This window comes from Macaca mulatta, chromosome 14, assembly GCF_049350105.2.
Source record: "Macaca mulatta isolate MMU2019108-1 chromosome 14, T2T-MMU8v2.0, whole genome shotgun sequence".
Classification (NCBI taxonomy): domain Eukaryota; kingdom Metazoa; phylum Chordata; class Mammalia; order Primates; family Cercopithecidae; genus Macaca; species Macaca mulatta.
In genome coordinates this window covers 7,757,816-7,784,382 of record NC_133419.1, presented here as the reverse complement: position 1 = coordinate 7,784,382, position 26,567 = coordinate 7,757,816, and the positions used below count along the sequence as shown (strand labels likewise).

At 45.4% G+C, this 26,567-nt stretch overlaps 2 protein-coding genes and 2 long non-coding RNA genes across 16 annotated transcripts in view; 3 read left to right on the top strand and 1 right to left on the bottom strand.

The window, feature by feature from the left end:
- MRPL11 (mitochondrial ribosomal protein L11) overlaps positions 1-26,567 on the bottom strand; it is a 248,991-nt gene that overhangs the window by 202,676 nt on the left and 19,748 nt on the right. The window lies entirely within an intron of this gene.
- Positions 1-26,567, top strand: part of LOC144334109 (uncharacterized) — a 42,808-nt gene that overhangs the window by 1,719 nt on the left and 14,522 nt on the right. The gene's annotated exons all lie outside the window — the stretch shown is intronic.
- The window catches only part of LOC713490 (RNA-binding protein 4), a 32,480-nt gene continuing 9,423 nt past the window's right edge, over positions 3,511-26,567 (top strand). For 2 of the 12 annotated variants that reach the window (XR_001439352.3, XR_013403532.1), the window contains exons 1-3: positions 3,511-3,568; positions 4,515-4,938; positions 24,609-24,732. Coding sequence is in view for 6 of the 12 variants with exons in the window: in XM_015113622.2 (XP_014969108.1) it covers positions 4,527-4,938; positions 8,318-9,000 (1,095 nt within the window). In the remaining 6 variants the exon portion in view is untranslated. Of the gene's footprint in view, positions 3,709-4,514; positions 4,939-5,800; positions 5,890-8,317; positions 9,009-9,497; positions 9,608-10,903; positions 11,346-24,608; positions 24,880-25,451; positions 26,516-26,567 lie in introns of those variants that run through there. The other 10 variants (XR_003722458.2, XR_013403530.1, XR_013403531.1 and 7 more) reach the window with 10 other exon arrangements.
- On the top strand, positions 25,183-26,380 carry LOC144334108 (uncharacterized). The gene is made up of 2 exons (XR_013403538.1): positions 25,183-25,318; positions 25,622-26,380. It is a non-coding gene; the product is annotated as an uncharacterized LOC144334108 (long non-coding RNA).

Genomic DNA, 26,567 nt, shown 5'->3' with positions numbered 1-26,567 from the left:
TTGGGATAAGGCCAGTATGTCTGAAGGGAGCACAGTTGGTGGTCAAGGGCCGTGGTGGTTAGAAACATTGGGAAATTCCAGCAACAAGCAGATTGGGGTAAGGTCTTACAGTGCAAGGAGAGGAATTTGAATTTTGTTTCAATTGCCTTTAAAAAGAAAAAAAAAAAACTAGGCCAGACGTGGTGGCCCACGCCTGCAATCTCAACACTTTGGGAGGCCAGGGCGGGTGGATCACGAGGTCAGGAGACCAGCCTGACCAACATGGTGAAACCCCGTCTCTACTAAAAATACAAAAATTAACCAGCCATGGTGGATGCACCTGTAATCCCAGCTACTTGGGAGGCTGAGGCAGGAGAATCACTTGAACCTGGGAGGCGGAGATTGCAGTGAGCCGAGACTGCACCACTGCACTCCAGCCTTGGTGGCAGAGTGAGACTCCATCTTCAAAAAAAAATCAAAGCCAAGGCTGGGCATGTAATTTCAACACTTTTGAGAGGCTGAGGTGGGAGGATTATTTTTGGGCCCAGGAGTTTACTGAGACCAGCCTGAGCAACACAGAGACCTCATCTCCCAAAAATTTAAAAAAAAAAAAAAAAAAAAAAAAATTGGCCATGTGTGGTGGCACACACCTGTAATGAGCCCGGGAGATCAAGGCTGCAGTGACCTGTTATTGTGACACCGCACTCCAGCCTGGGTGACAGCATGACCTAGTCTCTTTAAAAAAAAAAAAAAAAAAAAAGAAATTTATTGGCTATTATCCAGCCTACTTTCTAAATTAAACCACCCCAAATACTATTCTCATCATCCTTGCTTATTAAATGTTACAATTGCCATAGTTTTGTGGGTTTTGTTTGTTTTTGAGATGGAGTCTCACTCTGTCACCCAGGCTGGAGTGCAATGGCGTGATCTCAGCTCACTGCAACCTCCCCCCACCCCCTGGGGTTCAAGCAATTCTCCTGCCTCAGCCTCCCCGGTAGCTGGGATTACAGGTGTGTGCCACCATGCCTGGTTAATTTTTTTGTGTTTTTAGTAGAGACGCGGTTTCACCATGTTGGCCAGGCTGGTTTCCAACTCCTCACCTCAGGTGATCTGCCCACCTCGGCATCCCAAAGTGCTGGGATTACAGGTGTGAGCCACTGTGCCCGGCCGAGAGGATTGCTTTTGAGTGCAGGCATTTCAGACTAGTCCGGGCAACAAAGACTTTTGTCTCTACAGTAAATTAAAAAAATAGCGAGGCCTGGTGGCACGCACCTGTAGTCCTAGCTACTTGGGAGGCTGAGGAGTTCCAGGCTGCAATGACCTATGGATAGTGCCACTGTACTGCAGTCTGGGTGACCTTGCAAGAACTGTCTCAAAAAAAGGCAGGGAGATTATTTAATGTGGTTCATTTAGGATGAGCTTGTAAAGTGTTATATAGCTAACTAGACCTAGTTGGGTTTCAGAAGTCAAATCAAGTAATTAGGTTTTGGGCTGCATGTGGAGGTGGTTAGTAGTTTTGATGTCTGCACACTGGGCTTTAACTGTGATTCTGAGAAGATTTATGTTCCCAGTCTCCTTCCAATCTGGAGAGATTATTAGTTACAATGAGTTGATCATTGATATACTTTGGTATTTTGGAAGAAAGTTTTATCCTCAGAGATGCTGAGACGAGATCTAACTGAAGGAGATGAGGATTTCTGTACCATACGCGTTACTTTTTGATGCTGGCCACCTCTGAAGGGCACGTGGCAGCTGACACAAAATTGATTTTCTTCATCACTGATCCTGTGGCCTTTACACAGAGGTGCATCAGCATCCGCAATGAAGTGGACAAGATTAGTGACCAATATATCTGTAAATGTTATGTTTTCTTTTTTTAGTTCCTTACCTTTTTTACCTTAGGATAAATTGTTGACCAGTTTTCTACAGATTCCTGAATCATGTTGGGTTTTTTTAAGTTTCACTCTTGTCGCCAGGCCGTCACAATCTTGCCTCACTGCAACCTCTGCCTCCCGGGCTCAAGCGATTCTCCTGCCTCAGCCTCCTGAGTAGCTGGGATTACAGGCACCTGCCACCACATTCGGCTAATTTTTGTATTTGTAGTAGAGACGGGTTTCACCATGTTGGCTAGGCTTGTCTTGAACTCCTGACCTCAGGGGATCCGCCTGCCTCGGCCTCCCAAAGTGCTGGGATTACAGGCGTGAGCCACCGCACGTGGCCCTCGTGTTGGGTTTTAAAACCCACTCTTTTTTTCCCCCCAAACTCTGACTTCACATTTCTCTTCATGAAACCTTTCTCTTTGGGGCATGGGTGGTGGTCAAGAAGCTGCTTTGGATGGTGGTGTGTGGTACTTGTGTCATCTTCATTCCTGATGATCACTTTCCTCATAAACTGCACTGCTTTTAGCTTGTTTTGTTCGTGTTTTAAGTTCTTCCATCCAGTCCCTGCATTCCACCTTTTAACCCTTTTCAAAAGCTGCTTTGCAGAGGGTTTTGACTAAAGTTACTTGCTTAATGAATATGGGATTATGGGAAGCAGCCTAAGGATGAGAGAAAACAAGGCAGCAGCTGGACCCTCTGGAGAATGTTACTTTGTATTTTCTTTACAGCTGGTTGTGACTAAGCTCTTCCCTCTAAAGTCGGTTCTAAGGGATTAAAACAGCCCTGGCTGATGGCGCCCAATAAAATAAAACAAAAAAACCTTTGCTGCTCCAGTTTTTTCTCAGGGTGGGGTCGGGGTATACTTTCAATCTCCATGGTCACAGAAAGGACTCTTCATCGCGGACCCTGGGAGGCTGGTTCCCAGAGGGAACTTGTCCTCAGCGTCTCCTGGACAGTGCAGCCTTCTGCCGGGCCTACTTCTGGGCCATTACAGAGGTCCTTTCACCACCTGTGAGAGGTTTGATTTTGGGGGAGCTCCGGGACTCTCAAGGCTACAGTGTGGACTACTGGCCCAAGGAGAAGGTTGGTTTCCTGAGGTGGTGGTGGTGGTGGGCGGGAGGGGGGTGTTTTTCTTACCTGGCATGTGCCTGCATAAGCTATTTCCACAGCGTCCTGGCCGCAAGGGGGGTGGTGCTTGGGAGGTTAGAGGGAGACAACTAGAGTGAACGGCAGAATGGAGCGCGGAATAGTGTCTGGCTGTGCACGTGGAGGTGGCGAAACGTGGAAGCTTAACGAAGTTGGCGCCATGAAGCTAAAGACTGCTACCCCGGGGCTCTAGCTCGCTCCGCCTAATGGCGGGCCGCACCCCGCCGGCGAAGCCCACGTTTGTAGGTCCGCCCTCACGCTGATCTCTTGCCCAATCAATGAGTTCGGCTTCGCGAAGTTGGTGCTCATTGGCTTTGGTATAAAAGCTCCGAGGTTACAGACGTTTCCACCTCTTGCCGGCCTCTCAGGTAATAGGCGTCCGTGGTAACCAATCAGGAAGAGGATCTGCGGGACCGCCGGCCTTTTACTTTATTGAGTGGCCAATCCGGTTGTAGGCTCACCTCCCCCCTCTACCCAGAGCCACTGCTGCGGCCGCCGCCATTTTAGCGTTTTGTCAGAAGCGTCCGTGCCGCGAGGAGGAGGCCCTGCTGGTTTCCGTGCGGGTGAGACTGCGAGCCCTTCCATTGCCTTTCTTGTACTCTGTTAAATCTTCTCTCACTCCCTTGGGCCTCGGGGTGTACTGGTGGGGTCGCAGCCTCCACACCCGTCACTGAGAGCCGATCTCGGTCCTCGGCATTGCGCGGTAAGCCGGGAGCAGCCCTTCCCCCCACCGCCCCCTGAGAATATCTTGCTTTTTTTTTCCCCCACCCTGCCCCGCGCCCGACGTGGCTTCTCTTGGAAGCCTCGAGATTTCCACTGGGAAAACCCCTTTTCCCTTATACCTGGCAATTACGTCCCTGTTTCGAGAATTTCTCGGGCTGTGAGACATCGTCTGGTTAATGAATCTGAAGCTCTCCTCCACGGCCACGCATTTCAGTGTTCCGCAGGAGCTCGGACGGTGCCCTGAGAGAGGCGTTCCCCAGTCCAGTACTTTCTTTATCCTCCACTCCTCGCTGTCTGATCCGAGTCGCGCGTTCACTACTTCCAAAGGAAACTCAAATGTAGCTATTGCAAGGCCTATTTCCCCGGAAATGATGGCTGCTTTGGTTACTACTTGAGGAAAAGCCTGTTGATAATTTCAGGCAGGCAGCAAGCCTAGTAGACTTTGGTTTTCTGTTGCTTTCCTAATGGATAGAAAAGCCCAGTACCCCCATCTCTCCGTATGCTGTTTTTCATGCACATTTCTGTTGGAAGGTATCAGTTCTTACTAAATCCTTTGTCTACTAAGGACCTCCCTATTGCAGACGTCTTCTCATTCTTACAGGTTCATGGCGGCTACTATAGCAGGCCTTAGTTCACTCCCACTTCCCTTTGATTGTATCGTGTGGAGGTGTGTGTGCAGGCGGGTGAGAGAAAACTGGAAATATACATCAGAGTGAAAGTCGTTGTTTTTTATGAACTGATGTGGGCCTAAGGTCTTTTGTCAGAAATCTTGTTTTTCTCTCCCAGGCTCTTGTCAGGATGGTGAAGCTGTTCATCGGAAACCTGCCCCGGGAGGCTACAGAGCAGGAGATTCGCTCACTCTTCGAGCAGTATGGGAAGGTGCTGGAATGTGACATCATTAAGAATTACGGCTTTGTGCACATAGAAGATAAAACTGCAGCTGAAGATGCCATACGCAACCTGCACCATTACAAGCTTCATGGGGTGAACATCAACGTGGAAGCCAGCAAGAATAAGAGCAAAACCTCAACAAAGTTGCATGTGGGCAACATCAGTCCCACTTGCACCAATAAGGAGCTTCGAGCCAAGTTTGAGGAGTATGGTCCGGTCATCGAATGTGACATCGTGAAAGATTATGCCTTCGTACACATGGAGCGGGCAGAGGATGCAGTGGAGGCCATCAGGGGCCTTGATAACACAGAGTTTCAAGGTGAACCACCCTCTTTGGGTAGAGGGCTGAACACAAGGCTATGTGCAGAAAGTGGTTGGATGCGTAAAAGGAGAGGTTTGGTAAAGATAACAGCTGTTGGCTGGCTGGTGGTGAAGAATTAAGTATGGGTGATGGACTTCTTAAGATGTAGAATACATGGGACTTAGAGGCTTTACCTTAGGCAGCTGTCTCCTGGAGAAAAACCACTCAGCTTTTATTTGGAGCCCCTAAGGCTTTTGTGCTCATCAGTACAGAAATCCTTTTCTCTGAAGGCTTTCTGAGTTACTGGGTTTTTTTGTTTTTTGTTTTTGCTTTTTTTGGTAGTAGAGCACAGTTCAGAGTTCCTCACTCTGAATTTATTGCTCTCAGCATAGGATCAGAATTATGCATTTTACATGAAGAACCTCGCAAAAACATGTCAAGCAACACTTTTATAGGAGCAGAATCCTTGTTAAGTTGTCCTGCCTTACACAAACTCTTAAAAGAGTTACAGCTCTTGTTTTTTTTATTATTATTATATCTGTACCAAGGGGTTGTGTTTTGAGTATAAGGCCACTCTAGAATTAGAAGGCTGATTTTAGGACTACTTGGGGAGGAGGCACTGGGGTTTTAGGGGCAGTAATGACTGTCTTTTCATTGGTTTGGGGGGCTGGACTTTATAAAATTTTGGTGAATAGAGCACTTAGATTTGTGTTATCTTAGGAGTCTTAACCAAATGAATTTTTTGTGCCTGGAGGGCAGCATGGGTGATGATGTGGATTGTCACTTCATTTGGAAGCATCTCAAATCCCCAACATTTTGAATACCTACATGTTGCTCAAAGGAAATGCTTGTTAGAGCATTTTGGATTTTGAATTTTCAGATTTGGGATGCTCAACTGGTACGTATCACGCAAATATTCCAAAATCTGAGGTCTGAAGCAACAGTGGCAGTTCAGGGGTGGTAATCATGGTGAGTTGCTATCTGAACTCTTCTCTCACCTCCTTTGGTTTCCCAGTATCAAAAAGAGCGGTGTCCTTTTTTAGCTTAATTAAGCAGGACTGAACAAAAATTTAAAAAATAAAAAGCTTTATCCAAATTATGGAGTATTCCTGTGACTCCTTGCTATATATTCCAAACCTGTGTTCTGACAGTGTAGTGGTCGATTCTGTTTCTGAGTACTCCCCTCATTAAGAGTCATTACTGCTGCCTTTGGTGTCCATTTCCCTTAAATTGGGCTTTTTTAGAGCTGAAAGTCTGATCATCATTTCCGCTAGTAATGGGTACCCTGTGTCGTGGGCATTGCTGTGCATTAGTAAAGAAAAGTGACGCAGGTCTCTCAGGTCTAGCTTGCTTTCTTTTTTTCAATTTGCGTGTTGAGAATTATTTTGTCAACAACTTAATTGAGAGCAAAGGCTGCTCTTGTGGAGGGTTTGCGGTGTGATACCTAATTTTTGGACTATTTGCCACACTGTAGCCCCGTCAGAAGAGGTGGTGTCTGCTTGTAGCAATTAGGTTTAAGGAGAGGACAGTGTGGTCTTGATTCAGGACAAATTATCCTTATGTAAAACTCTGGGTGTCTGAACCCAAGATCCCCTGACACTAACCTTCGCTTAGTTTTTTTATCTTACTTTATTTAATATTGGCGTTTTTTATTTCTTAATACTATTCTGTTAGAGTTATGTATGTATATTGATGAGTGGTATTAGGGTGGTCTTTTTTCCTTTCCGTTTCTTAGTGTTGGGTATCTTCTCTATTGCATGCCCACTTAAAATCTCTTAGATATTCTTAAAAAATTAACTTCTTTTTCTGGCATTGGAACCAAGAGATGCTTAGATCAAGGTATTTATTAATGACCTTTTTGTCTGGAATGTGCACAGTTGGTTTCTTAGTTGTTTTCACTGGTTTTGTTAGGTGCCAAAAGTGGCACTTTTGTTAGCACTTGTTTTCTCTGGTTTTGTTAGGTGCCAAAGTGGCCCACTGGGCAAATGCCAGAGACAGGCTAGCACTTTAAGGCACTTAAGTGCATAATTGCATATCTGCTCTTTTAGTAACCTGCAACCTAAACTTCCCAGCTGTGTAGACCTTGATATTTTGTTCCTTCCATCCCCATTTCCCTATTGTGTTTTCTGGTCTCCCAGAATCTAACATTAATTTTGCAGGTAAAATTGTGTGTTTACTATTTTCTCTAATGTTAGAGGATCCATCTGTTGACTCTTCCCTTGCTTTTGACCATTTACTCCTTTGACAGGTATATATTTAGGTGCATCATAACCAATTGCATTGGGAAGTTTTTGCAGGATTTGGATGTCTTCGGAAGTTTGCTTACCAGTAAGCTGATAGATCATGTTAGGTAGAAATTGCTTCTGTAGAGACTAACTTAGTTTTAACTTTTCTAGAAAAGATTCTGCTTTTATTACCTTTTCAGAAGTAATACTTTTCATTTCCAGAATGCAAATTTTAATTTTCAGGAAAAATATTAAGCATATGTTCTTAGTTAGGCTTTCAGATAGGTAGTTTCAGGAGAAGTACTTTAATTCTGCTTAAACTGAGCAGTTTGGTCCACTGACTAGTATAAGTAGTTATTCTCCACTTTCCTCAGCCACCTTTTCTTCCATGGTTTTTACAGTATTCTAAAATTTCAGGCATTTGAGAACAATCTGTCCTGTTTTTGCCCTGTTTGCCTTTGACCCTAGTAGAGGGTCACTAAAATTAACTATCAGATTGTAAAGAATCCATGTTAAAGCAATGATCAGAACCAGCAGTTAAAAGGGCCCAGTTAAGGGAGAAGGCTGTCCTTCAACTTGTGCCCCTCAGTCTCCCCAGTTCATGAGGGTTTTTCCAGAGATGTACTTTGAGATTTGCTTGTCATATTCAGCTGTGGATTGAGTCTAGATCATTCTTTAATAGTGGTAATCATTGGAGTCTTTTATTCCATTCTTTTAAAGTTTTTGAGAAGGGTGGAGAGCTGGCCTTTACTTACATTCCCTTGCTTAATGAAAATCCATCTTGCTGGTGAGGATTGGAGGTGTCAGAAAAAAATTGGGCACTCTTTCTTACTTTGACTTCTTTTGACTTTGAGCCGCTGTTTGGAGATGATTTTTACTTGCAGTTACTTGGCAAAGGATGAGATTGTTTTGAGCAAGAGTAGTTTATTTCTTAAGCATTTAAACTATTGTTATAGCTGGCATATTTCGTCACCTAATTGATCTTTGCCTGAAATCAGGTCATTATACTGAATCTATAAGTTGAGTTTTTTTTTTCCTTTTTATCTTTTGGTAAAGATGAGTCCTGCATTAGAATTGCCTAGATAAAGCCATTGCTATGACCAGTGTCTGGGGTAGGGGCTGGGGCTATGAGTAAGAGTGATAGCAACCCTTCTTGCGTCTGTTTCTTCAAGGCAAACGAATGCACGTGCAGTTGTCCACCAGCCGGCTTAGGACTGCGCCCGGGATGGGAGACCAGAGCGGCTGCTATCGGTGCGGGAAAGAGGGGCACTGGTCCAAAGAGTGTCCGATAGATCGTTCAGGCCGCGTGGCAGACTTGACCGAGCAATATAATGAGCAATACGGAGCAGTGCGTACGCCTTACACCATGAGCTATGGGGATTCATTGTATTACAACAACGCGTACGGAGCGCTCGATGCCTACTACAAGCGCTGCCGTGCTGCCCGGTCCTATGAGGCAGTGGCGGCTGCAGCTGCCTCCGTGTATAATTACGCAGAGCAGACCCTGTCCCAGCTGCCACAAGTCCAGAATACAGCCATGGCCAGTCACCTCACCTCCACCTCTCTCGATCCCTACGATAGACACCTGTTGCCGACCTCAGGAGCTGCTGCCACAGCTGCTGCTGCAGCAGCAGCCGCTGCTGCTGTTACTGCAGCTTCCACTTCATATTACGGGCGGGATCGGAGCCCCCTGCGTCGCGCTACAGCCCCAGTCCCCACTGTTGGAGAGGGCTACGGTTACGGGCATGAGAGTGAGTTGTCCCAAGCTTCAGCAGCCGCGCGGAATTCTCTGTACGACATGGCCCGGTATGAGCGGGAGCAGTATGCCGATCGGGCGCGGTACTCAGCCTTTTAAAGCTTGAGGTGAGAGGGGTGGGGTGTTCCCTCTTCCGGTTTTGCCATCCCTCCTGCAGCCTAAAGGGCTCCATTTAGGCTGCCCTGCTTGCTTGCTTTTGCAGGGTTAGGGTAAGGTTACTAGGGTGGCTCACAGGCTAGAGAGAAGTCCTACCTGTTTAACTTTAAAATATATAGAGTTCCTTGGCCCTCATGGCTATTTTTCAGGGCTTCTGGTAGCGAGAGTCAATTTGATTCTATTTGTGCCTAGAAAAATAAAGAATGATGTGCTGGTGAATCTTGGGTCACCTATGTACTATGCTATAATTGAACCTTACCTGGGGACCCACACGTTCAGGCTCAGGTGTTTTGTTTCTTAGAGCCTTTGTTAAGTTTCCTAGGTGTGCGACATTCCTAAGGTCTTCAAGTTTCCTGTTCTGTTTTGTGCTGTGTGAAAGTTCTGATATGATCCCTGATGATAAAGTCCATAACTGTAGTTAACTGGTCATCACTGCTCAGGTCCCAGTTACTAAGAAGACTACCAAAATGGCATCATCTTAATCTTGAAGCATATTTCTGACATTCCTGAACGGTTCAACCCTTATGAGTTTTATAGAACTTATTTGATGGTAAGTTGGGGTAGAGAGAAATACAAAACTTATCTTTTATAAAGTTCCACAAGGAAGTCTGGGCATAGATGCTAACACCTACCTTCTTTGCCCAGCTCAGATTTATTCCCTGAATAGAGTGCCCACTCCATTGCTTTATCTTTCAGTCTGTCCTGTAACAGCCCAGCCTGTCACTTACTTAGGTTTTTTTTTTTTTTTTAAGTAACTATTCCCACAGTTCTAGTTTGGACATCATCTACTTTCTCAGGGTATGTGTTTAAGTATGCATGCACACCTGTTAATTTTACTCCTTTGGTGAGGTTGAAATCCAGGGTTGGGAGCTTTGCCATAAGCAAATCACTCCCTTCTTCATCTTCTCACTAGCTGTTTTGGGCATTTAATACTCTTGAGCCAGCAGCTCTACCCTGAGTCCCCTTGCTTTTTCCACTGTCATACATTTTGAGCCCCATGATCCATTTGGCTCTACTTGAATATATTCTCTTCTGATACTTGCCAGCTTTGGGCTCTAGGTGTTTGAGATTATTGTACTTAAGGGTAAATCTCAATGCCCTTAGTTTTGAGTAGCTCCCAGTGTGTCCCAGACATTACCATTGATCCTTAATTATAGTAACTGTGTGAGTGATAGATAACTGCCATCTTTGCAGTTAGGGCAGAAGATATGTGACTTTCCCAGGGTTATTGAGTAGGCAGTCACTGATTGGGCTGGAAAAGAGACTTCAGTGACTTGATGTGTAGCTTATACATGCCCTTCCACACCTTCTTTACAAAGTTAGTTTCTTCCCTAGTTGGAATTGGATGTCCTCAGGTCTTAAAACTTGCACAGTTGATGCTACTTTTATTTAGACTTTGAATGATTTTTAACTTGGACCTTGGCAGTAACTCCTAGATAGAAAATACTGTTGATTTTTTTTTTTTTTTTTTTTTAACCTCAGGGAGCTAATTGGAACCTTTCCATTTTTCCTGTCCTCTGCTGACAGCTTGTGATGTGGAATTACCTTCTCTAAGGAATGCTAATGTTAACATCATCAAGAGCAATGGAATGTCTCTTTGCCTACTTTTATGAAACAAGATTTGCTATTAATTTAAGACCTTAGTCTGAGATTGTTTAGACTCCCCAGTTACTCTCTGGCCTTCAAGCTCTTTCCATTGTTAAGAGATTACTGTGATACTGGGGAAGGGTACAAGTAAACTTAAAAGGAGTGTCAAGTTATCAGACTTTGTAAAGATGTTGAAGTTTTTAATGGGAAAGCCCTTTTGAGCTTTGCTGTAAAGCCGCTGTATTGTGCTCTCTTTCAGGTGGGATGTGTGTGGGCTGAAATTCCGAGCTGCGGTTGTGCATGAGAATACACCCTTCGTGGTACCCCATCTCCGGGACGTTCTCGGCTCTGTGCGTTCAGTCCCTCAGGAACCGTGGACCTTAATTTACCTTGCTAAGTTCAGACCTTCTCTTCCTTTCCTTTCCTTTCCTCTCCTGCCCATTTTCCTGTTCTTCTGTCCTTCAAAACTTCTGTAGCTTCCCATTCATGTTCTGTTCTCCCAGCAGGCCTCATTGTGTGCAGAAACTGTGGTGGGGGCTGTGCTGTCTCCTCCCTGCCTCCTGCCTCCTGCGGCTGTTGGATTTGGGAATGACCTTGGTGAGAGTCTCACTGCTCCAGGGTCTCTTTTTGGTCCAAAGGCTAGACCTATAGAGTTGGATCACTTTTTTTCTTTCCGGTGAAATAAATGGTTTTTCAACTTAGGGTATGTGTGCTTTGAGAGACTTCTTGCTTCGGCTTGTTTGGGGGTTCATTTGTACCTTGAAGGGGAGGGTATAAAGTTTTAAGATACTCAGCTTTGGGTGAACGTCACTGCAGTTATTTTGTTTATTGCAAATAGGACTTGTAGGTGCCAGAGGAAAGGGGTTATATAGAAGCCCAGGTAGGCAGCCTTATTCCAATGAAGACTTTTCCCACTGGTCCACCTTTGTTATAAAACCACCTACTTTTAGTTTAGAGATGTTGGTCTTCTCTTCTAGAGAAGCAGTCACTACCTTCCCTTAAGACTACCATTCCAATCACCCAGTCAGTGTATCTAGCTTAACTTAATTTCCGGGGATGAGGAAGTCAGCTTTCGCTCTTTGTGCCGTGTGAAAAAATGAAGCTGTGGCTCCAAGAGAGAGTACTTTGCTAACTGTAGGCCAGTGACATGTGTTGATGCCTTTCACCATCTATTGGTTAAGCTCTGCCAAAATCCAAAGAATGCCTGAATGTCCCACTAGCACCTCATTACTTGGGTTTATAGCCTTTAAATCATAGGCATGGAGAAATGACCCAACATACGAACTTTAGATACCTTGTTGAATGATGGGGCTAAGTGCAAGAACTGCCGCCTCTTAGCCTCATGTTTTTCTTGAAACAGTTACTTGTCTTCCATATGTTTGCTCTGTACCTTCTTGCTCCAATTTCTACAGATACAGGACTATGTCTAGTTAGAGCATTTCTCAGAATCATTCAGCAAATACTGAGCACCTACTGTATGCCCGGCATTACCCTTTAGGGAAGTCGGGTTATGATGATGGGGAGATAAGCTGGTCTTTACTTAGATGGTTTCTTAGATTTTTTTTTTTTTTAATAATTGCTTCCTCCTGTTGGATTCTTCCTAATCATAGATGGCCAAGATTTGAACAGCTCTATACAACATGTAATTTATTGAATATTTTTGTATGTGAAGCCTGTGCTGGGTGTTTGATGTGTTCTCATTTAATCTTCCCAGCAAATGTTTTTCTGTTAGTTTTTTCCTTTCCTGGCTGGGTTGGTTCTCTGCCATTTCTCTTGGATGGTCGTACATACCTACTTTGGTTTCTTTTTCTCTAAAGGACAGACCCACCACTGAACGCCATTTTTACTCTCTCAGTATACCCTTTGATCTGATGGGTAGGGTTGGCAAATTTCAAACATTGGAGACTAACGGTATTTGTTGATTCAACAAATATTTTATTGAATGATACTCTGGAAGGTGGTGTTTTAAGTGTTGGGCATATATACGGTTCTGGAGCTTCTATTCTGAGGGAGGAGAAAATGCAGAAATGTCAAGCAAGAATTCTGTTTAGATGGGGATGGTCAGTGAAGGATTTTCAGAAGTGACATGGTAAACATGGATATGATACATTTTTGCATTACAAAACTAGTTAACTAGTTAAAATTAACTCAGGCATGGTGGCTCACGCTTGTAATCCCAGCACTTTGGGAGGCCGAGGCGGGTGGATCGCAAGGTCAGGAGTTCGAGATCAGCCTGACCAACATGGTGAAATCCTGTCTCTACTAAAAATACAAAAAATTAGCTGGGTGTGGCGGCGTGTGCCTGTAATCCCAGCTACTCAGGAGGCTGAGGCAGCAAAATCGCTTGAACCCAGGAGGCGGAGGTTGCAGTGAGCCAAGATTGCGCCATTGCACTCCAGCCTGGGCAACAAGAGCAAAACTCCGTCTCAAAAAAATATTTTATAAAATAAAATATTAACTCCTTGGCCGGGTGCAGTGCCTCACACCCGTAATCCCAGCACTTTGGGAGGCTGAGGCAAGTGGGTTGCTTGAGCTCAGAAGTTCAAGACCAGCCTGGGCAACATGGGGAAGCCCTGTCTCTACAAAAAATTTAAAAATTACCTGGGCATAGTGGTGCACATTTGTGGTCCCAGCTACTCCAGAGGCTGAGGTGGGAGGATCACTTGAACCCAGGAAGTCAAGGCTGCAGTAAGGTAAGATCAGGCCACTGCACTACAGCCTGGGTGTCTCAAAAATTTTTTACCAGGCGTAGTGTCTCATGCCTGTAATCCCAGCACTTTGGGAGGCTGAGGCAGGCGGATCCCCTGAGGTCAGGAGTTCGAGACCAGCCTGGCCAACTTGGTGAAACCCAGTCTCTACTAAAAAATACAAAGGGAGGCAGAGGTTGCAGCGAGCCGAGATTGAGCCACTGACTCAAGCCTGGGGGAAAAGAGCGATACTTCTCTCAAAAAAAATTTTGTTTTTAAATTTCTTGATTCTGTTAGAGGAAGTCATTGTTGCTTTCTGCTTTGAGATCCTGATCTCCCTGTAACAGACAATGTAAGAGTAGTTTTTTCATAACAGAATCTGGCCTGGCTTAATGCTATATTCATACTAGATGCTTTTCCATTTTCTCTTTTAAACTATTTATTGTTTGTGTGTGTGGGTTTTTTTTTTTCCCCCTTGAGACAGGGTCTCTCTGTTGCCCAGACTGGAGTGCACTGGCATGATCTTGGCTCACTGCAGCCTGTGCCTTCCATGTTCAAGTGATTCTCCTGCCTCAGCCTCCTGAGTAACTGGGATTACAGGCGCCTGCCACCACACCTGGCTAATTTTTGTATTTTTAGTAGAGATGGAGTTTCACCATGGCCAATCTGGTCTCAAACTCCCAGACTCAAGTGATTCGCCTGCCTCCTAAAGTGCTGGAATTACAGGCATGAGCCACCACACCCAGCCTTAAACTATTGACTTGTTGAGAGGAAAAACTTTATCAAGAACAATGGCAGCCTAGGCAACATAGCAGAATCCCGTTTCTAAGACAATTTTAAAATTAGCTCTGTGTGGTGGATATGCAGCTGAAGTTCCAGCTACTAAGAGAGGCTGAAGCGGGAGGATAGTTTGAGCCCAGGAGTTTCAGGCTGTGGTGAGCCGATTGTGTCACTATACTCCAGCCCAGGTGACAGAGCAAGATGAATTATTTTTAAGAGGTGATTTGGAAAGATTGACTATAATTCACTGATTTTCAACATTGATGTATTACGAAGTTTTCTTTATGCTTCCAATCAAGTGTATCTTTGAGTTGAAGCCATGTAGTTGGCTCTTTGTAATTGACAAGGTTATGCTGTCACTCCTTACCTCAGGAGTAATAAAGTACTTTTTCTTGCTTTTTGTTTAGCCATCTAGCTCTTTTTGTTTTTTAGACACCCAAGCTGCAGTGCCATGGCATGATCATAGCTCACTGTAACTCTGATCTCCTGAGCTCAAGGGATCCTCCTGCCTTGGCCTCCTAAAGTTTTTGCGGAGATTATATGTGAGCCACTGCGCCTGGCCAAAATGTAGTTTTTCAAGAGTAATGCTTTAATAAACTGATTTTTCCCCCATAGCATTTCACTGTTCATTCTGTCTAGTAAATGTCTAGCTGGATTTCTATTTCGCTAGGTACTCCCTGATTACCTGCAATTGGGTTAGCATGTGGTGAATACAAAGATCAATAGGGCATTGTGCCTGTCCTCACTGTGCCTCCACAAGCAGCTGCTTGTCTGGGTCTTGGGTATACAAATAATTGATATGTCCTTGGAAGTCAGGTTGGGGTGGGAATGGTCATACTATTTTGTATTGATGACATGTGGCCTGGCCTGGTTCTGTGTGAGTCAAAGGACCATGGAGGGCAGAGTTTTCAGGGTGATCTTGGAGTTTAACTTGATGTTAACCCTGTTAACTTTGCCTTAAAAGTTTTCCGGCCAGGAGTGGTGGCTTGACGCCTGTAATCCCAGCACTTTGAGAGGTCAAGGCAGCAGATCGCCTGAGGTTGGGAGTTCAAGACTAGCCTGTCCAACATGGAGAAACCCCATCTCTACTAAAAACACAAAAAACTAGCCGGGCGAGGTGGCGGGCGCCTGTAGTCCCAGCTACTCGGGAGGCTGAGGCAGGAGAATGGCGTAAACCCGGGAGGCGGAGCTTGCAGTGAGCTGAGATCTGGCCACTGCACTCCAGCCTGGGCGACAGAGCGAGATTCAATAATAATAATAATAATAATTTAAAAATGAGCTGGTCATGGTGACTCACGCCTGTAGTTCCAGCTACTCAGGAGGCTGAGATGGGAGGATTGCTCGATGCCAGGGATAGAGGTTGCAGTGAACAGAGATGGTATCACTGGACTCCATCCTGGGTGACAGAGTGGGACCCTGTCTCAAAAGTTTTCCAGGCATCCTCAAAATTGGGGTTTTCGGTGAATGCTAAATTAAACCTGGCTCTTTACCCTAGAGCTACACATCAGTACTTAAAGTAGTCTCAGGGGGATGCAGTAGTGAGAGATCATTGGCACTGGTACTAAGTGCTGTTTCAAATTACCCAGGTCAGTTTGCTCTCAGTAGTTTTGTGTTCTTATACATCATCTCATTCTGAGATAAAAGGAATTGCCAGGATGATGGTGATGGGAAGTCCCAGGACTCCCTTTCTGCAGTGGATTTGGAGAACAGTAGTCCAGGTTGAAGCAAGAGAAAGTATACTTCTAAGAGGGGATGTCTCAGACAAAAAACTGTATTAGAATATACTGAGGAAATTTTTGCCTTACTTGGAGAGTTTCGAGCTGAATTACTGATGAAGTACAGAGAAAATGAAAAAATTAAGGTAAATATTAACTAGAATAAACAAAAACTTGTGAAGTATTATAACATGAGGATTTTCTTTTTTGAGACAGAGTCTTGCTCTGTCACCCAGGCTGGAGTGCAGTGGTGTGATCTCGGCTCACTGCAAGCTCCGCCTCTTGGGTTCATGCCATCCATTCTCCTGCTTCAGCCTCCTGAGTAGCTGGGACTACAGGCGCCCGCCACCACACCTGGCTGAGTTTTGTATTTTTTTAGTAGAGACGGGGTTTCACTGTGTTAGCCAGGATGGTCTCAATCTCCTGACCTTGTGATCCACCCCCCTTGGCCCCCCAAAGTGTTGGGATTACAGGCGTGAGCCACCGCACCCGGCCAACATGAGGATTTTCTTACTCCGTTTGAGCTACTGTAACAAAAGACCATAAACTGGATGGCTTATACACAACAGAATTTTATTTCTCAGCGTTTTGGAGCCTGGGAAGGCCAAGATCAAGGCTGTGGCAGACTTGGTGCCTGGATCCTGTCTTGAGTTTGCAAGGCAGGAAGGGTGAGGGATTTCTCTGGGGTTTCTTCTATATAAGGGCACAAATCCCATTGATGAGGGCTTTGTTCTGTGGTGTAATCACCTCTCAAAGGTGTACCTAATACTTTCACCTTGGGGATTCGGATTTTAACATGAATTTTCGGGGGACATAAACACTCAAACCATAGCAGGATTCAACTGTATGTGATATTTACCTAGTTACGATTGTTGTAGCTCTGAATATTGTAATAAAATAATAATCTGATGAAGTGGGGATGGGTGGGTAATATGTATAAGAGCAAAACTCATAGAAATGAGGAATTTTTTTTTTTTGGTCGCCCAGGCCGGAGCGCAGTGGTGCGATCTTGGCTTACTGCAAGCTCCGCCTCCCAGGTTCATGCCATTCTCCTGCCTCAGCCTCCTGAGTAGCTGGGACTACAGGCGCCCTCCACCACGCCTGGCTAATTTTTTTGTATTTTAGTAGAGATGGGGTTTCACCATGCTAGCCAGGATGGTCTCGATCTCCTGACCTTGTGATCTGCCCACCTTGGCCTCCCAAAGTGCTGGGATTACAGGCATGAGCCATCACACCCAGCCAAAAGGAAATTTTTTAAAGTGGCAAATGGATTATGAACATCTTATTCAGAAATAAAGGTAAAGAACAACTAAAAAGGCAAAAGCAGTTGGCTTCTGGGGAAGGTGGGGCAGGGGACTTTTTGAAGCCTTAATACTTGCTTTGTTAAACCATGTTCTTGCATTATTAAGTTTTCTCATGCTAACAACTCTATTTTGTCAAGCCAGATTATGATGGCTTAACATGAGTGAACCTTCTAGCTTCTCATCAGATGCAAATCTGACAGGAATAGGGACTTGTGTTACTTTATGGCAGGTAAATAGCACCCTTGAGATACAAAATTGGGATGGTTTCGGGCCTAGTGGCGCCTGTCTAGTCTCAGCTACTAGGGAGGCTGAGGTGCAAAGATTGGGCGCAGGCGTTCCAAGGCCAGCCTGGCCAACATAGTGAGACCTGACCTGTCTGAAACATATACCCGCCCACCCCCATCCCCACTCCCACCAAAACAGGGATGGTTCTTCCTGTCCCCTTAAGGAGACACGACACCAAAGGAGAAAGTACTTGGATAGTGATGAGTGAATTGAGCATTTTATTACTGCTTTCATTTTTGTCTTGTCACAGCTAACAGGGAGGTTGAGTACTCTGTCCACTGGGGGCTGGTGCTTCCATTGAGGGTTGTGTGTGCCTGCTGATTTCTTTGAGTTCCTCTATCCAACATCAGAATTGTTTCTATTCAGATATGCGACAAGATGGGACTTCTGAGTTTCACAGTGTAAGGAAGATTGACACCTAACCGAGTTTGGGGCTTCCTTTGTACAGTTGACCATTGAACAACAAGGGTTTGAACTGTTGTGCAGGTTCACTTATACATGGACTTATAGATGGATTTTCTTCTGCCTCTGCTGCCCTGAGACAGCCAGACCAACCCCTCCTCCTACTTTTCCTCAGCCTATTCAACATAAATACTATCGGGATGAACACCTTTATGATGATTCACTTCTACTTAATTTTTTTTTTTTTTTTGAGAGGGAGTCTTGCTCTGTCACCCAGGCTGGAGTGCAGTGATGTGATCTCGGCTCACTGCAACCTCTGCCTCTTGGGTCCAAGCAAATCTCCTGTCTCAGCCTTCTGAGTAGCTGGAACTGTAGGCACATGCCAACCATGCCCAGGTAACTTTTGTACTTTTAGTAGAGACAGGGTTTCACCATATTGGTCAGGCTGTTCTCGAACTCTTGACCTCAGGTGATCCACCCACCTCAGCCTCCCAAAGTGTTAGGATTATAGGTGTGACCCACCGCGCCCAGCCTTTTGTTTAGCTTTTATTGTAAGAATACAGTATACATGTAACACATGAAATATGTTAATTGACTTATAACCTGTAAGGCTTCCAGTCAACAACAGGCTACTACGTTTTGGGAAATAAAAAATCATACATGGGTTTTCTTTTTTCTCTCTCTTTTTTTCTTTTTTTTTTTGTGACAGAGTCCTGCTCTGTCGCCCAGGATAGGGAATCATACTTTGAATACATGCCTCAATTAAAAAGGCAAAAAGTAAGCAGGGCACAGTGGCATGCACCTGTAGTCTCAGGTACTTGGCAGGCCGAGGTGCAGGGATTGCTTGAGCAGCCCAGGAGTTCAAGCCCAGCGGGACAACAGCAAGACTCTCTCTAAAAATATTACTTATTTTAGAGACAGGGTCTTGCTCTGTCATCCAGGCTAGAGTGCCACGGTGTTATATCTCACTGCAGCCATAGCTCCGAGGCCCAAATGATCCTCCAGTCTCAGCCTCCCAAGTATTTAGGACTACAGGCGTATGCCACCAAGCCCTATTAACTTTTTTAAAAATTTTATTTTTGAGACAAGGTCTCACTTTGTTCTCTAGGCTAGAGTGCTGTGGTGCAAACATGTCTCACTGCAACCTTGACCTCCCAGGCTGAAGCTATCCTCTCGCCTCAGCCTCCTGAGTAGCTGGGACCACAGGCATGCACCACCACGCCCAGCTCAGTTTTGATTAATTTTTTTTTTTTTTTCTTTTAGAGACAAAGTTTTCCCCTGTAGCCCAGCCTGGTCTTGAACTCCTGGGCTTAAGTGATCCTCCTGCCTTAGCCTCCCAAAGTGCTGGGATTACAGGTGTGAGCCACTGTGCCCCGCCTACAGATAATTTGTTTTTTTATTTTTTGAGATGGAGTCTCACTCTGTCGCCCAGGCTGGAGTCCAGTGGCGCCATCTCGGCTCACTACAGTGTCTGCCTCCCAGGTTCAAGCGATTCTCCTCCCTCAGCCTCCTGAGTAGCTAGGATTACAGGCACATACCACCATGCCTAGCTAAATTTTTTTTTGTAGTTTTAGTAGAGACAAGGTTTCACCATGTTGGTCAGGGTGGTCTTGAACTTCTGACCTTGTGATCCGCCCGCCTCGGCCTCCCAAAAGTACTGGGATTATAGGCGTGAACCACCGCGCCCAGCCTTCTTTTTACTTCTTTAAAATTTTGCTGGGCGTGGTAGCCCACACTTGTAATCCCAGCTACTCAGGAGGCTGAGGCAGGAGAATCGCTTGAACCTGGGAGGTGGAGGTTGCAGTGAGCCAAGATTGCACCACTGCACTCCAACCTGGGTGACAGAGTGAGACTGTCTCAAAAAAAAAAAAAATGTGCCCATAAGTAGTTTTTTTTTTTAAAAACAAAAAGGATAAGGTTATATTTAAACAATTCTTAGACATAATGTTTTAACATTTTTTGATGTGTCTGAAATTTGTGTCTTGCTTATCCATATGTCTCATAGTTCAATTGGCAGTGTTTAATTTTTTTTTTTTTTTTTTTTTTTTTTTGTTGAGACGGAGTCTCGCTGTCGCCCAGGCTGGAGTGCAATGGCCGGATCTCAGCTCACAGCAAGCTCCACCTCCCGGGTTCCCGCCACTCTCCTGCCTCAGCCTCCCGAGTAGCTGGGACTACAGGCGCCCGCCACCACGCCCGGCTAGTTTTTTTTTGTATTTTTTAGTAGAGACGGGGTTTCACCGGGTTAGCCAGGATGGTCTCGATCTCCTGACCTCGTGATCTGCCTGTCTCGGCCTCCCAAAGTGCTGGGATTACAGGCTTGAGCCACTGCGGCCGGCCAGACCATAGCTGTCTTACTGTATTTATAATTAGTGTCTATTTTTGTAATGAGTGAGGTTTTAATTTTTTGTAGAGACAGGGTCTTGCCATGTTGCCCAGGCTGGTCCTCAAACTCCTGCCCTCAAGTGATCCTCCTGACTTGGCCTCCCAAAGTGTTGGTATTACAGACTCAAGCCACTGTGTGATCTCGGCTCACCGCAACCTCCGCCTCCCGGGTCCCGGTTCAAGCGTTCAAGCAGTTCTGCTGCCTCAGCCTCCTGAGTAGCTGGGATTATAGGCACGCGCCACCACACCCAGCTAATTTTTGTATTTTTTGTGTTTTTAGCAGAGATGGGGTTTCACCATGTTGGCCAGGCTGATCTCGAACTGCTGACCTCGTGATCTGCCTACCTCGGCCTCCCAAAGTGCTGGGATTATAGGTGTGACCCACCACGCCAGTCCTGGAGTTTTGCTCTTGTTGCCCAGGCTGGAGTGCAATGGTATGGGTTTAAGTGATTCTCTTGCCTCAGACTCCTGATTAGCTGGGAATATAGGCATGTGCCACCACACCTGGCTAATTTTGTATTTTTAGTAGAGATGGGGTTTCTCCATGTTGGTCAGGCTGGTCTCCTGACCTCAGGTGATCTGCCCGCCTCAGCCTACCAAAGTGCTAGGATTACAAGCGTGAGCACCGCGCCTGGCAGCCCTTTATATTTTTAAGAGTCGTTTGTATTTCCTTTTTGTCTTTTTATATCTTTAGCACTTAGCTTTAAAAAAAAAAAATTAGGCTTTTGGGCGCCTGTAATTCCATCTACTCGGGAGGCTGAAGCAGGAGAATCATTTGAACCCAGGAGGTGGAGGTTGCAGTGAGCTGAGATCACACCACTGCACTCCAGCCTGGGTGATAGAGCAAGACCCTGTCTCAACAACAAGAAGAAGAAATACTTGGGCATCAGCCAAGTCTTTTGATCCCAAGATGATTTCTTTAACAAGTTTCCTTTAGGTTTTACTGCTGGACATCCTTAAGATAAGAAATTGGGCTGGCAAGCCTGGGTAATATGTCAAAACTCTATCTCTACAAAAATTTTTTAAAAATAGCTGAGCATGGTGCTGTGTACCTGTAGTTCCAGCTACTCTTGAGTTTGAGGTAGGAGGGTTGTTTCAGCCCGGGACATTGAGGCTGCAGTGAGCCATGATCATGCCACTGCATTCCAGCCTGGGCAACAGAGCAAGATACTGTCTCAAAAAAAAAAAAAAGAAAAAAAGAAATGGGGTTTGGCAGTGTTTTCTCCCATCACTTAGGGAGAATGGATAAATCATATCAGTGGTACAGTATTCTTACTTTGTTTTGTTTTCTCTTGTTTTGAGACAAGATCTCACTGTTGCTCAGGCTGGAGGGCAGTGTTGCAATCATGGTTCACTGGGGCTGTGAACTTCTGGGCTCAAGTGTCCTCTCACTTCAACCTCCTGAGTAGCTGGGGTTATAGGCATGAGCCACCATGGCCAGCTGGCACATCATTCTTAAACACCAACTAATGTGGAAGAGTCTTTGTTGTTTTGTTTTGGAGACATTCCATTCCAAAATGCCAACCTGTTAATTTCTTTAACTTCTTTTTTTGAGACAGAGTTTTATTCTCACTGCCCAGGCTGGAGTACAATGGTGCGATCTCGGCTCCCTGCAAACTCTGCCGCCTGTATTCAAGTGATTCTCCTGTCTCAGTCTCCCGAGTAGCTGGGATTACAGGCACGTGCAATCACGTCTGGCTAATTTTTGTATTTTTAGTAGAGATGGGGTTTCATCATATTGGTCAGGCTGGTCTTGAAGTCCTGACCTCAGGTGATCCACCCTGAGGTGGATCGGCTCGGTCTCCTAAAGTGCTGGGATTACAGGCGTGAGCCACTGTGCCCAGCCTAATTTCTTGAACTTCTTACCTTGTGTTCCTTACCTCAATTCTTTACAGGTTGCTTTTTTTTTTTTTTCTTTGGAGACAGTTTTGCTCTGTCACTCAGGCTGGAGTCCAGTGGCGTGATCACAGCCTCCTGCAACCTCTGCTTCCTGGGTTCAAGTGATTCTCCTGCCTCAGCCTCCCAAATAGCTGGGACTACATGTGTGCACCCCCACGCCTGGCTAATCTTTTTTATTTTTTGTAGAGTCGGGGTTTTGCCATGTTGACCAGGCTGGTCTCAAACTCCTGAATTCAGGTGATTCAGCCGCCTTGGCTTCCCAAAGTGCTGGGATTTCAGGCATGAGCCACTGTGCCCGGCCCACTTTTCTGTTTAAAAGATTGTTCCTTGTTTCTGCTACATGTCCCTAATGGTTGTGTGGTAGTTTCTCCTCCATGTCATCTTCATGACCTAAACTAATGGAAGCTCCAACGTCTAAAACTTACATTCTAGTCCAAGACAAGTAATGAACATAGTAAATAACTAAATTATGTGTTAGGACGTAAGACCTTTGTATTAAAAAGGTTCAAGTTGAGTAGCGAGGATTGGGAGAGCTAGTGCAGCATATGTGTGTGCAGATTGCTGTGATAAATAGGGGGCCAGGCCTGTGTATTTAAAAATTTTTATAATTTTTAAAAAATAGAATTATGTTTCTTTTTCTTTTTTTTTTTTTTTTTTTGAGATGGAGTTTTGCTCTTGTCACCCAGGCTGGAATGCAATGGCGTGATCTTGGCTCACTGCAACTTCTGCCTCCCACTTCTGCCTCCCAGGTTCTAGCGATTCTTCTGCCTCAGCCTCCTCAGTAGCTGGGATTATAGTCATGCACCACCATGCCTGGCTAATTTTTGTATTTTAGTAGCGATGGTGTTTCACCATATTGACCCTGCTGATTTCGAACTCCTGACCTCAGGTGATCCACCTGCCTCGGCCTCCCAAAGTGCTGGGATTATAGGAATGAGCCACTGCGCCCGGCTTGGGCCTCTTAAAAAAGTAAGATTTGAGCAATGAGTTGAATTAGATGTTAAGTTAGCACCAGGTATCTGGGGGAAAAGTACTCCAGGTAGAGAGAATATCTTGAGCAAGGGTCTCAAGGTGGAAGTGTTCTAACAGTAAGGATGCCAGTGGCAAGAGTGAGTGAGGGGAGAGAGGAGCAGAAGAGGTCAGGTAGTTAGCAGATCTAGTAGTTAATCTATGGCCTTTCTGGCCTTCATTCTGAGTAAACTAGTCTTGTGGGGTTTTTAAGCAGTGTCATAATGTGATGTACTTTTTACAAAAATTGGCTCTTCAGAGCTTTTTTTTTTTTTTTTTTTTTTTAAACCACTCTTTCAATCCAGGTTTTCCTGACTCTGGGAAGAACCAGGAAGAGATGGCCCAGAAGTATTATTTTTATTTATTTTTTTTTTGAGATGGAGTTTTGCTTTTGTTGTCCAGGCTGGAGTGCAATGATGTGATCTCAGCTCACCACACCCTCCGCCTCCTGGGTTCAAGTGATTCTCCTTCCTCCCGAGTAGCTGGGATTACAGGTGCCCACCACCAGGCCCGGCTAATTTTATATATATATATATATTTTTAGGCGGAGTCTTGCTCTGTTGCCCAGGCTGGAGTGCAGTGGCTCAATCTCAGCTCACTGCAAGCTCCGCCTCTTGGGTTCACGCCATTCTCCTGCCTCAGCCTCCCGAGTAGCTGGGACTACAGGCGCCTGCCACCACTCCCGGCTAATTTTGTTTTTGTATTTTTAGTAGAAACGGGGTTTCACTGTGTTAGGATGGTCTCGATCTCCTGACCTTGCCACCCGCCTCGGCCTCCCAAAGTGCTGGGATAACAGGTGTGAGCCACTGCGTCCGGCCTAATTTGGTATTTTTTTAGTAGAGACGGGGATTCTCCATGTCGGTCAGGCTGGTCTCGAACTCCCAACCTCGGTTGATCTCACCTTGGCCTCCCAAAGGGCTGAGGTTACAGGCGTGAGCCACCATGCCAAGCCTGAGTATTCTTTTCAAACAATAAAATACACCAGTTTTGAAAACAATTTGATACATTGTGACAATGTGCTTTTTTTTTGGGGGGGGGGTGGCTTTTTTTTGTTTGTTTTTAAAAGATGGTGTCTCACTCTGTTGCCCAGGCTGGAGTGCACTGACATGATCTCTGCTCACTGCAGTCTCCACCTCCTGGGCTCAAGCGATTTTCGTGCCTCAGCCTTTTGAGTAACTGGGATTGTAGATGCATGCCACCACGCCCGGCTAATTTTTATATTTTTAATAGAGACAGAGTTTCACCATGTTGGCCAGGCTGGTCTCAAACTGCTGACCTCAGGCGATCCACCACCTTGGCCGCCCAAAGTGCTGGGATTACAGGCACAGTCGTGAGCCACTGTGCCCAGTCTGACAATATACTTTTGATAACTGATGGTTACAATGTTCCCATCGCTGCAATCAAAATACAGAACATTTTTGTCAGCCAAAAAGCCCTTGTTCCCCTTTGTAGTTAATCCTCAGGCCCTGATCAATTTTTTAGTCTTTTTTTTTTTTTTTTAGGTGCGGTCTTGCTCTGTTGCCTAGGCTGGAATACAGTGGTATGAGCATGGCTCAATGCAGCCTCGACCTTCTGAGCTGAAGCAGTCCTTCCATTTCAACCTCCCAAGAAGCTGGAACTACACAGGTATGCACCATTGCACCTGGCTAATTTATTTTTTATTTTTATCTTTTGGTAGAGATGGGGTCTCCCTATGTTGCCCAGGCTGGTTAGGAACTCCTGGCTCAAACTATACTCCTGCCTCACCCTTCCTAAGTACTAAGATTAGGCCAGGTGCAGTGGCTCACACTTATAATCCCAGCACTTTGGGAGGCTGAGGGGGGCGGATCACTTGAGGTCAGGAGCTTGAGAGCAGCCTGGCCAACGTGATGAAACCCCATCTCTACTAAAAATATAAATATTAGCCAGTTGTCATCGTGCGCACCTATAGTCCCAGCTACTTGGGAGGCTGAGGCAGGAGAATCGCTTGAACCCGGGAGGTGGAGGTTGCATTGAGACGAGATAGCGCCACTGCACTCTAGCCTGGGCTACAGAGCAAGATTCCATCTAAAACAAAAACAAAAGCAAAACAAATAGGCATGAGCCACCTCGCCTGCCCCCTCCCCCACCTTTTTTTTGAGACAGGGTCTTCCTGTGTCACCCAAACTGGAGTGCGGTGTTCAACCTCTGCCTCCTCCCGGGCTCAAGCAATTTTCCCATCTCAGCCTCCCAAGTAGCTGGGACCACAGGCGCATGCCAGCATGCCCAACTTATTTCTGTATTTTTTTGTAGTCATGGTTTTGCCATGTTGCCCAAGCTGGTCTTGAACTGAGCTCTAGCCATTTGCCTGCCTCAGCCTCCCAAAGTGCTGGGATTACAGGTGTGAGCCACCTAGCCTGACCCTTTTTTAATTTTTTTTTTTTTTGAGATGGAGTTTTGCTCTTGTTGCCCAGGCTGCAATGCAGTGGCACGATCCTGGCTCAGTGCAACCTCTGCCTCCTGGATTCAAGCGATTCTCCTGCCTCAGCCTCCCTAGTAGCTGGCATTACAGGCACGCACCACCACGCCTCTCTAATTTTGTATTTTTAATAGAGATGGGGTTTCTCAGTGGTGGTCAGGTTGGTCTTGAACTCCTGACTTCAGGTGATCCACGTGCCTTGGCCTCCCATAGTGCTGGGATTACAGACGTGAGCCACTGTGCCTGACCTAAGCTGACTTTTTGTTTGTTTGTTTTAAATGGGCAACTAGAATAGGCTCAGAGATTCCCTGAAATCATTGTTAATTGTCACAATTTGGGGGGATTCTCCCCCCAGGGATGTGGCTAAACATCAGTAGTGCCAAGTTTGAAATCCTCTTTAAGACTTCATTCATTGCTTTGGCTTTGTATACCATCTGGAGTTGTGCTGTTCAGTGTGGTAGCCAGAGCCATATACAGTGCTGTGAGTACCAAATACCTGTGGGATTTAAAAAATTAATATGATAAGCCAGGTGCTGTGGCTCATGCCTGTAATCCCAGCACTTTGGGAGGCCAAGGCAGGCAGATCACTTGATGTCAGAAGTTTGAGACCAGCCTGGTCAAGATGGTAAAACCCCATCTCTACTAAAAATACAAAAATAAGCCAGGCGTGGTGGCATGTGCCTGTAATCCCAGCTACTTGGGAGGCTGAGACAGGAGAATCGCTTGAACCCGGGAGGCGGAGGATCTAGTGAGCCAAGACTGGGCCACTGCACTCTAGCCTGGGCGACAGAGCAACAGTCTGTCTCTCAAAAAAAAATAAAATAATATGAGAAAGAATATATTCGTTTTTTAATGCTCATTATATGTTGGACTGATAATTTTTTTGCATATATTGGGTAAAAATACATTAAAATTGTTTTTGTTTTTTTCCTAACCACTAGACTATCTGGGGAAAATAAAATTAATACAACTTAATTTCACCTGTTTCAGTTCCGTATGTGGTTTGCATTTGTGGCTCACATTG